The sequence below is a fragment of the Gossypium raimondii genome, chromosome 8 (assembly GCF_025698545.1).
Source record: "Gossypium raimondii isolate GPD5lz chromosome 8, ASM2569854v1, whole genome shotgun sequence".
NCBI classification, from domain to species: domain Eukaryota; kingdom Viridiplantae; phylum Streptophyta; class Magnoliopsida; order Malvales; family Malvaceae; genus Gossypium; species Gossypium raimondii.
The window spans coordinates 23,276,718-23,294,575 of record NC_068572.1 but is presented as its reverse complement, the minus strand read 5'-3'; the positions used below and the strand labels follow the sequence as shown (position 1 = coordinate 23,294,575).

The following is a 17,858-nucleotide window of genomic DNA, read 5'->3' as shown; positions in this document are numbered from 1 at the left end:
GCCAACTTAGGGAACAAGAGTCATCAGCTTTGGTGGCTGTTGCAATGACCGATAGCTGCAATAAGGGATTAGCTCTTTGTTTGGCCGAATAGTCACTTGGAGAACTTCAACCAGCAGCAGCCTTGCATTAATAATTTTCCCCACATTCATGCCGTCCATTGCATGTACCTGGAACCATTAATTTTATCAATTTAATCAAAGCAAAAAAAATCATATTAAAGGCAGCAGCAAGACAAATTAAAATCGGCAGCAGCTAGACAGTAAAACCTGCTCATAATTCGGCTGAATTTAGACATATTAAATCAACAATATGACACATTAATTAGGTGTAGTAAAATAGACACATTTATGCTATGTAATAACTAAACATATTAAAAGCATGCATGAAACACAATTAATATAAATAAATAAATTTGTCCAGATTTTAAACAAATTAAACACTAACAATTATTGAGCTGAATTTAACCAATTAAACTAATGCACTTAATTTATTCCAGCAACTATGTAAAAGCATAAATTAAAATAAATTGAAGTTCAAGCTCAATGAGCTGAAATTAGCTCGAATTGAGCTCCATTGAGCTGGAACAAACTAAATCAGCTTGCAAGAGTTTGCGAATATCATCTAATGAGCTGAACCAAGGTCGTTTCCGAGGCAGGGTCGTATCACTCTGTCCTATATTGGTGCTTCTCCCTACCCCTTTCACGTAATCATGTCACATTTTGTTGTTTTTTTATTATTATAAATGCCATGTTTAGTTTTTTCTTTTAATTTTATTAATTGTTTTGTCTTTTTAAAATTTATTAGTATTATTTTTTTTTTCACATTTAATTTTTAAAATTTCTTTAATTATTTTAACTTTTTAAAATTTACTTGTATTTTTTGTTGTTTTATAGCCTCTATTTAATTTTATAAATAATTTATTTAATTAATAGTAGAAAATAATTATTATAAAATAGTTTAAATTAAATTTTATTATTTATAATTTATAAATGATTGAAGGAGTATAGAATCACCAATTTTAATTTTTTATGCTTCAGTTTTTCGACACATCTCTCTATATAATATAGTTAGGACAATTGATCCTTAACTGAGTCGTCCGACTTCTTTTAGGTCAATTAGTTGTAAGAGTCACCCTAAATGTACCAAATTTTAAGATTTATCTGGTATTAGAAGACTCTCGATCAACTTCAATATGAATACTCGAGTGAATTGTTGTCTTTCAACTACATTAGAAGAGTTTTTCTCCAAAAAAGTTCACATTTTCTCTTTCACTATATATATTGTGGTTTTACTTCATAAAAAATATATTACAAATGTGAGCATAATATTTATATTAATATATAATAAATGTAATGATAAAGTTTTGAAGGTGTTGAGTATGACTCCTATTTCAGTCAAATTTGAGAAATAATCTTTCAGTTAAACTCTGCTTATTTGTTTCAATCAAACTCTGATCAATCTAGATTATTTTATTATTATTTGACCTATGAATTTAGCCTATAAATAGGTTCTTTTACAACCTTAGAAAATACACTCATTAGAGATTAGAACTCATAACACATTTAGAGAATTTTGTATTTATGTTTTGAGGGTTCTTTGTTTTTGGGTTTTTGGGGTTTAGTTTTTATCTCCATTTTTTGTACTCTTCGTTCTTTTTCCATTATAATAAAATCATCTTTTCCTGTGGTTTTTTTATCTTCTTTGGAGGGGTTTTCCAAGTTAAATTTGTGTGTTCAATTTCTCAATTTATTCTGCTATTTTTTTACTTGTTGCTTAATCAGATCGATCCCAACAAGTGGTATCAGAGTTAGTTTAATTTTTATAAATCGGCCCATTCAGAGATGACAGCAACAAGGTTTGAAATTGAGAAGTTCGATGGTGAGACAAATTTTAATCTATGGAAAGTTCGGATGATGGCAATTCTAGTTCAAACTGGCTTGAAAAAGGTTGTTACCGGGAAAAAGCCTGAGAATCTAAATCAAACAGAATGAGAAGAGCTTGATGAAAAGGCATTATTTGCAATCCAGTTGTGCCTCAGGAATACGGTATTGTAGAAGGTATTGATGGAGAAGATCTCATCCACATTGTGGAAAAGGTTAGAAACTCTTTATGCGACTAAGTCTTTAGCTAACCGTTTAGTGTTGAAACGTCTATTTACGTTTCGCATGAACGAAGGTGAGCTTCTTAGAGATCACATCAGTCAATTCATTACTCTTTTAAATTATTTAAAGAACGTTGAGGTTCATATTGGCAATAAAGATCAAGTTATGCTATTATTATGCTCTTTACCCCATTCATACAACTCTTTCAGGGAGACCCTGATTTGTGGCAGAGACAAACTCTCATTCGAAGATGTGAATGGTCATTTGTTGAGTAGAGAAAAACTCGACAATTAGTTTGGTTTGGATAGTAAGGCAGATAGACAAACTTTTGTTTTGGTAGCATCAAAGAAACGAGACAAAAGGTGTCGCTATTGTAAAAAGTTAGGTCACGTCAAAACAGATTGTTATAAACTGCAAAATAAAAGAGCTGGTGAGAGTAACGAGGAAGATGTAGCTGGTGCTAATTTGACCGATGAAAGCGATGATGATTTCTTATTAGTGTCAATGAGTGATAACTCCAAGCTCACATCTGAGTGGATCCTAGATTCAGGATGTTCTTTCTACATGTGTCCCAATAGAGAATGGTTCTTCACATACTGTTCGGTTGAAGGTGGAGTTATGCGCATGGGAAACGATTCATCTAGTAAGGTAATTGGTATTGGAACTGCTAAAATAGGATACACGATGGGACGATTAAGACACTCTCAGATGTTAGGTATGTACCTGATTTACGAAAGAATCTCATCTCCTTGAGTATTTTAGACTTGAAAGGATGCAGAATCAACATCGAGTCGAGCGACATTAAAGTATCTCATGGAGCTCTTATTTTATTAAAAGGTAAAAGAACCGACAGTCTTTATATTCTGGAAGGTTCTACAGTGACTGGTGAAATCGGACGTCCCTCGTCCGTTACGGAGCCGAATTCAACTCGTTTGGAGCGGAGGCAACTTAGTCATAGGAGGGAAAAAGGCATGATCGTTTCGTTGAAGAGATGTTCTTTTTTGGATGCAGGTTTTGAAAAGTTAGGGCAGTATGTTCGTGAAAATCAGACTCGGGTTAATTTTAATTCGGCAGTGTACAAGTCGAAGGCTAGAAGTCTTCCAGTTTCTAAGCACAGATTCGACTCAATTAATTCTTTGCATAGTTCAAGATAAGCCTGTGGCGGGCTTTGGCAAAGATGGCATTGTGGAAATTTGAGTCAAGGTGGAGATTTGTTGAGTATGACTCCTATTTCAATTAAATTTGAGAAATAATCTTTCAGTTAAACTCTGTTTATTTGTTTCAATCAAACTCTGATCAGTCTAGATTATTTTATTATTATTTAACCTATGAATTTAGCCTATAAATAGGCTCTTTTACAACCTTAGAAAATACACCCATTAGAGATTAGAACTCATAACACATTTAGAGAATTTTGTGTTTACATTTTGAGGGTTCTTTGTTTTTGGTTTTCGGGGTTTAGTTTTTATCTCCATCTTTTGTACTCTTCGTTCTTTTGCCATTATAATAAAATTATCTTTACCCGTGGTTTTTTATCTTATTTGGAAGGGTTTTTCCACGTTAAATTTGTGTGTTCAATTTTTCAATTTATTCCGCTATTTTTTTTACTTGTTGCTTAATCGGATCGATCCCAACAGAAGGTAATGAATGTGCATCATGTGCTTTTTGCTTTTAGCTTGTAGTACCAAGCTCTATCGCTCACAGGAAAATATGCCTTTTATGCATCATGTCTGGTTGATGAAGCTTGTTACATATTCAGTATTTTCAGATACCAACTGATTCATATACATATATATTTATATAAGGAAATAACTTAAGTTCTGACAGTAAGGGCATAAGTAAATTACCGGTTCTTTTATTGCTCACCGAGTGTGCCCTTTATTGTGCTTATGTTGGGAAATATAAACTTGTACTTCTGTTATTTTTCCTTCTCACTATCAGAAGTGATGTAGCATATTAGTATACTACAAGCTCTTCTATACGTCATATTGATAGGATTATCATTGATTTTGCTGATGATGTTTATTACTAATATGAAAGAAGTGTCTACTTGAACGCGTTATTAGTTTAGGAACAGCTTTGTAAATTTTGTCGAGATATTAGGCGTATAGGATTATCTACCTTTGAGTTACAAAGTATATATAAAAAAAAAATGTTTATGACCTGTTATCTACTATCATATCCTATAGAGTAAAGCTTCATTGAAGGACTTTTGAACTCATATATATTCCTAGGCAATCGTTGTCCATATATTCCTAGGCTAGATTGAAGGACTTTTGATCTCATATATAAACAGTGAACTTGCATAGGGTTTGCAAACACATTTATTTTATTTTTCAACAATTTAAAAAAATCAAATTAAAATAAATCATAAATCATAATATAAACTATCAAGATTCTAAAAAAATTATTTTTATTTTTATTTTTCAATCATAATATTTTGAAAGGTTAGAAATTTTGCAACAAGTTTTAATAAATAAGTGCAATACGTTTTTAATTAATATATACAACCAAATTCATGTATTGCACATGATAACAAACTAGTTTAAATATATATGAAACTAGATCCCATACGCATATCCTCTACCTGATCTTTTTGTGTTGTATCATTGTCTTAAGTTTAACTCAATTGAAGAGTGAGACCTTAGATACATACCCAAATCTGACACCTCTGCTTGAATTTGAGTAACATAGCTTACAAATATGCTTGGGCTTTATTGGTTGGGTCTTACACTAAGATTGTTTGGGACGGAGTGTGGAAGGAATATTTTGGAAGACTACTTTTGCAGCACATCTTAGGCTACCTATGTTTTTTTTCTTTTTGGCATAAAGGAGGCTGCAGCTTAGAGATAAGAAATGGGGTTGCTGATATAACCCAAACTTACTGACACCGTATTGTATGAATCAATTGAGCTAAGCTTAGGTATTTCTATTTTTACTTTAGCAAGTTTTTGCTTCACAAACTTTATTTAATGCAGTTCATGTTTAGATGTCTGTCTATTTACTCATAAACACATCCATGCTATAGAATTAGTCTAGAATTGCATTGATGAGTAGTTGATAACTTGATAATGGGGGCATATTACCATTGTTAATAAATGGCTTTGCAAGTAGGTCTGTATTGTGATTATGGAGGATGCTAATGCAAGCTGGGATTATTAAATACTTTTAAACCCAATGCAGTAATGGCTCTTCTTTTTCTAATTGATTTTGTACATGAAGTATTATATTTTGCATTGAACCATTAGGTTCCAAACACAAAATGCCATAAAACTATCTTCATTTTGCCTGAAAACAGAACGGAAATAGCTAGTATATCTTCATCAATTTACTTAGACCAAATCAAATTTTTATCAGATACATCTTTTCCCGACTTCTTATTCTAATAGCTCCTTCAACTTGGATTGTAATATGGACTCATAAAGGAACTACCGAAGGCAAATGCAATAAAACTCCAAATCCCAACTGTTCTACAACTTTTCAACAGGCTTTTGATCAGCTTTTGCCAAGTTCTATCAAAACTCTGGATCCTTGCAAAACAAGCAAACGTGTAGCCTTTAACCACGCTTTTTATATGTGCCAGTAGGCTGTGGCCCCTTTGTTTAAATGAACAGACAGAAAGTTATATTTGTATTTATAGACAAGAATTTAAAGAATGTAGATGCCGAGAGTTACCAACATTTAGTTAAATTGAATAAGAGAGGTTGGTAATGATCGCAACTTTTGAGACACTTGCAGGCAGATGAAATATAACACTATTGTTTTACAGAGCAGCTAAATCAAACTTGTTTGCTACTTGTGAAGCAGCTAGTTAATGTCTGCACCTCAAAACTTTACTTTCAAGCAACATAGAACAGCGTTCTTACACTACTGAAAATATGGAAATCACCTAGAAGAATCTGGTTCCTTGTATTACTGCTCATTTTCATACCATTGCTCAGGATATCAGCAAATGAAACTAAGAATAGTTGGTTCAGGAACTTGTTCCCAAACAGTTGCAAACTCAGAAATTAGAAGAAAGCTCACAGCACACAATCTATGGTTTATTTTTCTTTTTTCATTACAAGGACATGAAGGTTGCCAAAATGAAGGATTTTACAACTCAAAAACATCCTACCAAACCATAAATTTCGAAAATTTAGCTGAAATGAACTCAAAATGAGTATAAAACTATGAGATGCGTGTTGATGATAAATAAAACCGTCCAACACGACTTTAGTATACTAATTTTGGGACACCCTAACCTTATATCAGAATCAGGTTCAGATGCAAAGGCATATAGGGAAGCCCCTCTGAGTGGAAGGAAACATCTGAATGACATGTATCTTACCTTTCCACTGAAAACTATGAAAGACATGTGGTGAAGTCAAGTGGGTTTCATGTCCTGAAACATTGCAGCCCATAATGTCTGATCACCATAGTCCCTGCCTGTCTTTTCCTTGTAGTAGTCACCATGAATCTTTGGGCTTGGAGGTCTTACATAAGTAAGAGGTGCTGATAGTTTTGGGCTCCTATTTGTTGTGAGAATCAACCTCTCTTGTGCAATTGCAATATCAATAGGACCAGATGTCACAGGGCTCTTATAGTTGAACACCAGATTCTCCTGCATTTTTCTGTCTAGTGGCCCTGACAATTTTAGGCTCCTAGGAGGGGCAAGCAACTTCTCTTGTACTCTACAATCCAGGGGGCCAGATTTTGCTATCTTCCTGGTTCTCCGCACTGGCTGCTCAATGTTCACCTCCTTCTCACTGTTGCACTTCCTTGTCAATCCTCCTCTCCACTGATCTCGATAACGACCCGGCTCCGGCAGCCGCTTAATCGAGTTATTCTCATGGTGAACCAACTTGTTAACATACTTGTTAAAGCTCTTTCTGGTTTTGTTGATTGCCAAAATGAGCTTGGACAGGCTATTAGGGGTTTCTCCAACTTCCTTCCTAGCAAGCTTGAGAATCTCAAGCCTATGCTTGGCAACTGATATGCCCATGCTCTGAAGAAACTCATGATTGAAGTAGGCTAAATCCTCTTTTTGAAGCTCATTACGGGAGAAGGCAAGTCCATAGTCATAGATAAGTGAGGGCTCAAGGGCAGTTTTTGACAACCAAGAGTACCAATCCATGGCAATGGAGCTTGGCTTATGCCATAGGACGCTGAAAAGATTGGAGGTTTGCGGTGTTGTAATGGTTTCACGTGGGTGGTCCAACCCTCCAAGGGGGTATATATAAAAAAGAGATAAGAAAGGTGAAAGACTAAATAAATGTGGTGGGTGTATAGGGATTGTGAACTCTCTCTCTCTCTCTCTGGTTGCTCTAATAGAAATTTGAGAATGACACCAAATGAAATAGTGAAATATAAATGTCTTTAGGAACTTACCCACCTTGTTTTTTTATTTTTGTTTTTTTATTGTAGGGTTCCTTTGGGCATTACAATAAACTTTTTCTCCTTTTTCTAGGTCTGGATTACAGGTGCATATTGGCGTTAAGCTTAAGGCGCTGGCAAAAAGGACTTAATGATGTAGGCTAGGCTGACCTTTTTCCCATAAACATGATAGGGAATGGTTGCTTAAATATGGCCCATAACTTTCAACCAACAGCCTCTTTATCTCAGAATTTAATCTTTGCTATGCCTACCTAATTTGCCTGTTTCAGTTAACACACTGATTCATTTGGAAGAACCGTACGTTCACAAAAATTTTAGATTTCTTGTGATGAAATTTTAGTTCGACGCTATTAAAAGATGTAACTGTGATTTATTGATATTTGGTCACTGTTATGAGCAATGGTTAGTGTAGAGCTTAAAAGCTACAAGGACCAACAAAAATGGTGACATTGAAGGTTATTTAATTCAATAACCTACCCAAAAATGATGAGCCAATCATCAACAGTTAAAAATCATATATATTGTATCTGGGATCTGTGGGAAAACATGTTTTTAGTGAGCAGGTATGTATGAATTTCGGTGAAAAGGACCTAAAATTCAGAGAGAGGTTTGAAAAAGGATATCCTTAAGCATATGAAACACAACAGCTTTAACCCGAATATAGGAATATACACTTAACATGAATATAGTCAATTTATAACTTAATGCATGCTGAACGCAATTATTAGTATTTTGGTTGAATTAATCAAATTTGGGTAGTGGACCGAATAAAGCATTTCAAAATAATAAAGAGGCAGGTAAGAAAGCAGTATTTATGGAGGAGAAATGCAAGGTTGGGTAAAGCGTATCAGATTTTATGTCTCCATCTGTTTCTTTTAGACTGCTTTGGGGTGCACTGAATTTAAATTATAAAAAGTTCTAATTCACTTTTTTTTTCTTTTTTTTATGAAACAAGGTTTTTAAATTCTGATTAATAGTCCAACTTGTTATACCATTAATTTTTAATTTAATTGGTTTGCCTAATATAATTGAATAAATTATTTAAAAATTTATAATTTTTAAAAATAAAACATATTGATTCAACTCTTTATTTTGAATTGATTGATTTCTAATCCAATCCACTTGACTAATCGGTCTTTTTAAAAACAATATATAGATATTAAAATTGCCTTAAGATTCAACGAAGTTAATGCTGTATCATTTCTTTAATGAGATCTTTAGGTATCATTGTTCCAATTTGGAATTGAATCAAACAAAATTTTCCCAACACTAATTTTTTTCAACTCCAACCTCAAACTTTAGAATTCAATCAAGCAGACACTGGTGTTAGCGCTCTTCATTTGCCTCTGTCCTTTTCTGGAAAAGAAAAGAGTTTGTGCGGACTGCTGAAAGAAGGAAAAAAGAAAAAGAAAAATCACCAATTTCATTTAAATATAGCATTTATGTTTTCCTTTTTTGACACCATTATCAAGAAAAATCTTCACTTTTTTTCCCGCGTTTCTTAATTAGCATATGTATCAATTGTTAATTGAAAGGTAGATAGTGAAACATATAAAACGATAATAATTTGCGATAATTTAATTTTGCAAAATTACTTGTGCTATTGGAGGAGCCGAAAGCATTGTACAATGACATTATATAATATAGTTTCATCAAAATAAAGAAACTAAAGGGTTGCCATTCAGCAAATTAACTCTCAATTTTGGAATTGATAGTCCCTAGAAAAAGCAAAAGCTTTGTCCATGCTGCATTATTTAATTTATTTATATATTGATTTGATTTAGAATATTGAAATTTCAGAAGTCAATATGTTGAGGATTTAGATATACCTAACATGATCTTAGCAAACTATAGACCTGACCTATTTTCTTTATAAAAGATAATGAGGTATATCTAACCCATTTATGGTTTAATGTTACCTTTGAATTTACTTATTTTTTATACGGAGTATAATAAGGTTGGTTCATTTAAGAAGGTCGAGAGTTGGAATAATGACAAGAGGACAGAATGATTAAGGAGACAATTACTCAGAGTGACCTTAAGAGTGCTAGGGCATCGATCCCTTCTCCATATTTCTTCAGGGTATTTAAAGGAGAGGTTGTAACACCCCTTGTAACGATCTGATAGTCAGGGGTGTCGGAAGTGCATTCTCGGGACTCCAATCCCGTAAATTGGACTCGTAAATATTTATGAAAAATATTTACGAAATTAGTTATATAGTTAATTAGGTTTTGGTTAAGTGAATTTGTATGAATTAAGAGTTATTAAGTATAAGGACCAAATTGCGTATAGGGTGAAAGTTGAATTATAGATTAAAAATTAATTAAGGGATTTAAATAGCAAATATACATTTAATCTTAGTAGTGGACGGCATTAATGGTTCATATTGTTTATTTTATATGTTAATCTAATATATATATATATGTATTATAAATATGTTTTCATTAAATTAATCTTTATATATGTATTAAAGTAACTTAATAATAATAGTTATTATAATAAAATAAAGTATAATAAAACAAATAGGTAATAAAAGAAATAGAAAGCCATGCAAACTAAGAAAGAAAAAGAAAGAAAAGAAAGAAAGGGAGAAAGGAGAGAACGCAGGTACTTCTATGTTTTCAAACTTCAATTGGTTAGTCAATTTAGTCTCATTTTTTTATAATTTTTATATTTTTGGAATTCCGGTACCTAGGGCCACCCGACCATGTTGAAATTTTAGCAATTGTTAAGATTTTAAATATTGTTAATGTTGGATAGTTTTAGTATTAGGGATTAAATTGATAGATTTTTAAGCTAGAAATGAAAAGGATTAAATTGTAGAACAAATAGTAAATTTTGAGTAATAGGGACTAAATTGTGAAAAATTAAAATTTAGGGTTTAATTGAAAATAGGAGTTAATTTAGTTAAGTAAAATTTTATGAAAATATAGAATTAAATGTGAAGAATAAAAATTAGTCTTGGTTTAGGGACTAAAATGGAATTTAGGCAAATATTGAGTAAAAAAAATTGAAATATTCAATATGAAGTTGAATTGTGTTGTATTGATGAATTTTAATTGTTTTAGTTTCGTAACTAATGTCGTATCGGAATCCTCGACTAAAAAGGGAAAGGATAAAATCGACGTCGAATAGCTCGAAATCCACGGTTTGTATTTCTATAATTCGAACCTAGTTATGAATTGTTGTAATTCAATTTAATTTGTATGGTAAGTGTTTGAGGTGAGTATTTGACATTTTGATAGTTGATTGAAATGGATTGAATTGGTATATACATTATGAATGTATTGATCATTGAATCGAAATGAATATATGTGCAAATGTGAATGTTGGACATTGATTATTATAAATTGAATTGAAGTCATGTGTATATGTGATTACATGAAAACTTGATTTTGGATATTGGTTGTATTTGAAATGTGAAATTAAACCCTATTAAGTGTATCAGGCTGAGTCGGATATAGATGGCATGCCATAGGATAGGAAGAGTTTAGGGATTTCTTCGACTTCGAGTCGATGAGGCACTGGGTGTCAATTTGCTTTGATTTAACCGATGAGGGTATTAATGTATACAGCGCTGGGCGTAGTTATTACTTCAGATTTATCCAGTGAGGCACTGGGTCGAAGTCGTGTTAATAGGGATAATTAAATAAAACGGTTCTATAATTGATATTGAATGATATTGAATGTGAATTGAAAATGGGATAGTGATTTGAAACATGAAAATGTGATATGTTGTGACTAAATGAGATACATGAGTTATGCACTCATGCATTGAGTATAAAATGGCTAATGCCAATGTATAAACAATTGTGGTTTGATATGTGAATAGCTATTTAGATAGCAATTGTGTGAATTTGGACATTGTTAATCAAATAAAAGATGTTAGCATGTGCAATTTAAGTATAGTATGAAATGATGTGCTAATGTGTATGAATTTAAAAGGTTGGCATATGATAGTTGTGATCTTAGTCATTAATATGTGTTTATAATTCAATTGTACATTTTTTATTCTCTTGTCTTTAAATGTTCGGATTATTGAAATATCACTGTGTTTTAAATGTTTGGATTATAGAAATATCACTGAGTTTTCCTAAGCGTACGGTTTTTTTTCCATGCAGGTTAGGTACTTCTTTTTTGATCACCGATTTAGCATCTAGCAACTATCCCGAATTCAAATATGGTGATGTTTATATTTTGTGTCGGCATGTACCTAGGATGTCTAGTTGATACTTATTTTGTGGATGGATTGTAAATAAAGCTATAGGTGTAATGTTGATTGGTGTTTATGTAATCGTGTGTTTGTGTTTGATACCATAATATGGTATGTTGAATTGAACCAAGATAGGTTAGGTGTTTGTGAATTTTAGTTGATGTTTAGGTGGTAATGAACTAGGCTAAATTGAGTGATTTTGGTATGTTTATAATTTGGATTTGAATGATACATTAATGATATGTTTTGGTGATATAAATGTGGTACCAATGAGGGTACATTGGTTAGGCACTTAGAATGATTGTTTTGGCATGTTTTGAGTGTGTTTGATCGTGTTTTGCATAGGTTAAACGAATGGTTTTTGAGTTGCTTAATGCCCAAGCAAGTAGGAAATGAGAAACTTGTTGTTTAAGGCATATTTTAGGTCCACACGGGCGTGTGACTTGGCCTTGTGGGACACACGGCTAGCACACGGGCGTGCGAGGCCATTTCGAAGGGTACATGGCCTAGCACATGGGTGTGTCGCTTAGCCGTGTGACCCAAGTTAATGAGTTACACGGGCACGGACACGGGTTGAGATACGACTTTGTATCCCTACTTCGAATGCCCACACGGCCAGACACACGGGCGTGTGACCTCTACAGTTAATTTTTTCTACTTTTTTCTAAAATTTTCAAATGTTCTCGATTTAATCCTATATAGTTTCTAAAGTGATTTCAAGCCTTCAAAGGCTTTAATAAAGTACTCTATGCATGTTAATGATGAATTATATTATGATTTTTAAAATGTTTGAAAATGAATGATTTAGATTACAGTTACTTGGTAATACTTTGAAACCCTATTTCAGCGACGGATACGGGTTAAGGGGTGTTACATTAGTGGTATCAGAGCTTGCAAGTTTAGTCGATTCTCAGGCTAACTTGAGCTCATAATTGAGTCTAGAGGTATATGCCATAATTGAGTCGAATTGAGTTGGGATTTGGATGCTGATACATTTGTTTTTGTTTTATAGTTAAAAATATCAGATGATTATAATAACGATGTTGATCAAGAGATATATACCGGAGGTGATGTCTCCAATGAGTTAGATGGAACCGAATTGGTAACACCGAGTGTTAATCCAGTTAGTACTCAACAACCTAACCTTGAGCGAGGTAATACTGAGGGAAGAAGTGACTCACAGTTACTTTGAGCTATTGCTGATGCTCTTCAGCATGTTGCGGGAACTACATCCGTTACGGCATCTACACCTCCTATTCATCGAGCTTCGATTAAAGAGTTACGTAGATACAGTACGACTGGATTCTTAGGATTGAAAGGAGTTGATCCTTTTGCAGCTAAAGTTTAGATTGAATCCACCAAACGCATCTTGCAACAACTTGAATGCAACTCACATGAAAGCATAATATATGCTGTTTCTCTGCTGCAAGGAGAAGCATATACCTGGTGGCAGTTAGTGACACGCCATGTATCCGCAGATTAGGCTAATTGGGAATTCTTCTAAAAAGAATTTCAAAAGAAATATGTTGGCGAATTGTATATCAAAGATAGAAGACAAGAGTTTTTGATGCTGAAACAAGGTGGGATGTCTGTGGTTGATTATGAATGAGAGTTTTTGAGACTTAGTACATACGCCATTGAGTTTGTGCTGATTGAAATTGATAGTTGCAAGTAATTTCTGCATGGTTTACGCGATGAGTTACGAGTACAGTTAGTATCACACAGAATTACTGAGTTTGCGGATTTAGTTGAACGGGCGAGAATGGTAAAACAAGTTCTGGGTTTTGGTAAAAAGGCTGAGACTACTTGTAATGTTGGAAAGTGTCCTGGAGCTGTGAGTTCAAATCCACAATTGAAGAGATCAAAAGAATTTCGTGGTAGTTGGAGATCGAATTTTAAGTCAGATAAAGCTGATAGAAACCGTGATCAACAACTGACTGTGTCCATGGGTAGTGTGCAAGGTCCAATTAGGGATACTGATATTTCGATTTGTGTGTATTGTGAGAAAAAACACCATGGTGAATTCTGGAAGTTAATTAGAGGTTGTTTTCGCTGTGGATCTATGAAAAATTTTGCTAGAGAGTGTCCAAAGAATGAGAATGCTACACCTGTTACTTCTTAGAGATCTGTGCCTACTTTTAGGGGTCGCAGGTCGAGTTGAGGTGGTTCATTTTCGAGAGGTGGTGCTAGAAAGGGAAATGATGCTATTACTCATCAGTCGAAGGCCAGAGCGCTAGCTCGAGCTTATGTTGTGCGGACATATGAGGATTGTAATGCTAATGACGTTGTGACAGGTATCTTTTTATTACATTCAGACCCTGATTATGCTTTGGTAGATCCGAGATCTTCGCATTCATATGTTAATATTGAATTGGTTAAGTCGGGAAGTTTAAAATCTGATATGTCTAGAGTATCAATAGTGATGTCTAGTCCGTTGGGACAATCTGTGTTAGTAGATTATGTGTGTAGGAGATGTTCGTTAGTGATACAGAATATAACCCTCCCTGTTAATTTGTTGATAATACCGTTTGGCGATTTTGATATGATTTTGGGTATGGATTGACTTACAGAGCACGGGGTGATTTTGGGTTGTCGTAAAAAGAAGTTTGTTGTTCAAAGTGAAGGCGGTGGTATGATTGAGGTGTATAGTGTTCGAACGAGTGGTTCAACTCGTATAATTTCAGCAATTTGAATTGATAAACTTCTCAATCAAGGTTGTGAAGCCTTTCTAGCTTATGTTATCAATTCGAATTCTGGTGATAGTCAGAGTAGTAAAATTCGAACTGTTTGCGAATTTTGTGATGTTTTTCCCGAGGAATTACCAGGATTACCACCAGATCAGGAGGTTGAGTTCGCAATTGAAGTGTTTCCTGGTGCAGCTCCGGTGTCAATGTCCCTCTATCGTATGACACCCATAGATTTGAAAGAATAAAAGTACAATTACAAGACGTATTGGATCGCGGCTTTATACGCCCTAGTGTATTGCCTTGGGGAGATCCAGTGCTTTTCGTCAAAAAGAAAGATGGCTCGATGCGGCTTTGTATTGACTATCGGTAATTAAATAAGTTGACGGTTAAGAATCGATACCCTTTACCTCGTATTGATGACTTATTCGATCAACTAAAATGAGCTTTTTTCTTTTCAAAGATCGTTTTGAAATCGAGTTACTATTAATTGAAAGTGAAAGATAGTGACGTATCGAAGACGGTATTTCGTATGCGTTATGACCATTATGAATTTATAGTGATTCCTTTTGGGTTGACGAACGCTCCGACAGCATTCATGGATCTCATGACCCGTATTTTTCAACCATATTTGGATCACTTTCTAGTAGTTTTTATTGGCAATATTCTGATCTATTTGAAATCTGAATCCGAGCATGAGCAACACCTCAGAATTGTTTTGCTGTGTTACGACAGAAACGGTTATATGGAAATCTTAGTATCAGAGGTTGTATTTCTGGGTCATGTTATCTTGGCAGATGGAATTAGAGTTGGTTTGAAAAAGATCGAGGCAATTGTTCGATGGAAAACACCGAGGAATGTGTTAGAGGTTCATAGTTTTCTTGGACTAGCTGGTTATTATATAAGATTTGTAAATGGATTTTCAAAGATAGCTTTGCAGGTGACAAATTTGTTGCATAAGAATGTTCAATTCATCTGGGACAGTCAGTGTTAAGAAAGTTTTGAGAAATTGAAGTAGATGTTGACTAAAGCATCGATTTTGACTTTACTAGAATCAGAAAAGGATTTTGTAGTCTACAGTGATACTTCTTTGAGTGGTCTCGATTGTGTTTTAATGCAAGATGGGGAAGTTTGTTTCGTCAGCTAAAGATGTATAAACGCAATTATCTGATGCACAATTTATGTATCACCCTAAACCCGGCCAAAACGTCTAGTCCAAATTTAGAGAATTATATTGTCGATATTCACATACCACATATAAAACACAATAATGCTAAACCATACTTTGCATAATAATCATCACAAATATTAGTTTAGTATATAATCTTTCAAAGTCCTATTATCCAAGTTTATCAAACTTCCTAAAATAGTAATTAAAAGGAGATATGAGCTTGACCGAGCTTCCGCAGCCTGTGAGGAGCTATTAGAAGCTGTAGATCAGATCTCAGTCCCACCTCAAACCTCATGTACTTGTCGTAGTTAGACACTACCAAAGTCCATGTATACCTACTCAGTCGCAGAAACTCGGCTTCATATTTAGCCACAGATCGGTCGCCCTGAACTAGGCTCATAAACTTGTGTCGGTGAGCCTTAACATAACTCACCCCCATATACTTACCTTGGAAGGCGTACTTGAAATAGTCCTAGCTCACCTGTTCGGGCTAAGCACCCTGTTCAACCGTTAGCCACCACTGATAAACTTCATCCCGGAGTAGGGACACAACACCCCTCAATTTCTGAGTAGGAGAACAGTCAAGATCTATCATAATATGCTCTCGGTAGCCTCGAGCTAATACTCCGTAATAGTAGGAGCGACTTCTATGACACCCTTGAATAATTTAGCCCCATTTGACCGGAGTCGTTCAGTAACCGACCCTCGACTTCTCGATCCCGAACGAGTCCCTAGGACCCTCTTTAGTGCTCGAATCATGGCCTGGGACAGTGCGTCATCCCCAACAATCGGAGTCTGAGACTCTGTCTCTATAATGAGAGTACCAATAGTCTCGCTGGTCTCTAGATTGGGTATGCTACCCATAGAGGATGACTCTGCTCGAGCTCCTCCTCGGCGTCCTCGATGCCCCCGAATACCATATCCGCGATTACCGCGCAAACTCAATGTAGCAACTAGCTACAATGTCTGAGTACACAGATCAGTTCAGACATCCAACAGGATGATTTCACTAGTTTACATAAAAACATTTAACCAAACAACAGTTTAGGTATTACAATCTTTAAAACATAATAGAAATACTTACAAAGTTAGCGTCGGAGGCTTGATCACTCACTAAAGTTTCAGTGTTTCCATATTCATTCAGATACAAAGTTATCACTAAACTACTATTCTTACACTTTATGAGCTCAAACACAGTCCGAGTGTTGACAAACCTAGCTCTGATACCATTAAATATAACACCCTAAACCCGGCCTAGACGTTTAGTCCAAATTTAGAGAATTACATTATCGTTACTCAAATACCACATATAAAACACAATAATGCTAAACCATACTTCGCATAATAATAATCACAAATATTAGTTAAGTATATAATCTTTCAAAGTCCTACTATCCAAGTTTATCGAACTTCCTAAAATAGTAATTAAAAAGAGATATGAGCTTGACCGAGCTTCCGCAACCTCGACCCGTTCAAGACTGAGTACCACCTGCAATCCAACCAACAATAAAGTGAGTTGTAAACTCAGTGTATAAAGAAGTTTGTTCACATAAACACATTTACCAAACACTATTTGTATTCAAAGATTGGATTTGATACAAAAACATTGCTAGTTTCGATCCAAAACAGAGTGATTTCAGATACAGAAAAATATATCAGTTTCATATACGGTACAGATCAGAGTCAGATGCAGATATTCCTAACCTCTCATCCGCTACACACCATCTTTGTCCATCTCATCACACCATGTGGGGTTAAAACACCCACCCATCCTTACACACTACAGAATGTCTATCTGACACGTGTACAGAAACACAACTTAGCTGCTAGATTGTAATACAGCAAAACGCAAAAATCAGAGTGTTACATATGGTGGCTTAGCCACTAATTTAGAACAGATCAATTCTTCTTAATATCCCAACCATATGTATGCAAAGAACCAATATCCACAAGTAGACATTACAAATCAATATCAGACTAAATATCACAGTGTACGTATGGTATTAAATTCATGCAAAGATCATCAGTTCAGACCATTCATACCATGGGAACATCAAAACCAGTCTTAGGTAACATTTACGACCTCAAAAATGTATTCAGAACATTTTACGTACGCCACACGGCCTAGACACACGATTGTATTGTTGCCTATGTTGTTCACACGGCCTGGGCACATGCCCATGTCCCTGGCCATGTGGTTTTACACCACAAACATCGAGTTACACGACCCAAACACATGCCTGTGTCCTTGGCTGTGTGGTCTTATACCATAAATAGTGAGTTACATAGCTCAGACACATGCCCGTGTCAT

The 17,858-nt window shown here is 34.7% G+C and overlaps 1 protein-coding gene across 1 annotated transcript; it reads right to left on the bottom strand.

Moving 5' to 3' along the window:
• Positions 1-6,113: 6,113 nt before the first annotated feature.
• Positions 6,114-7,395, bottom strand: LOC105791056 (uncharacterized). Its single transcript, XM_012618935.2, has one exon. The coding sequence runs from the start codon at positions 7,217-7,219 to the stop codon at positions 6,470-6,472; it is 750 nt and encodes a 249-aa protein (XP_012474389.1). The 5' UTR covers positions 7,220-7,395; the 3' UTR covers positions 6,114-6,469.
• Positions 7,396-17,858: the final 10,463 nt, after the last annotated feature.

What these genes read in the sequence shown, in the direction of transcription:
- LOC105791056 (XM_012618935.2), bottom strand. Translation starts at nt 7,219, where the DNA reads ATGGATTGGTACTCTTGGTTGTCAAAAACTGCCCTTGAGCCCTCACTT.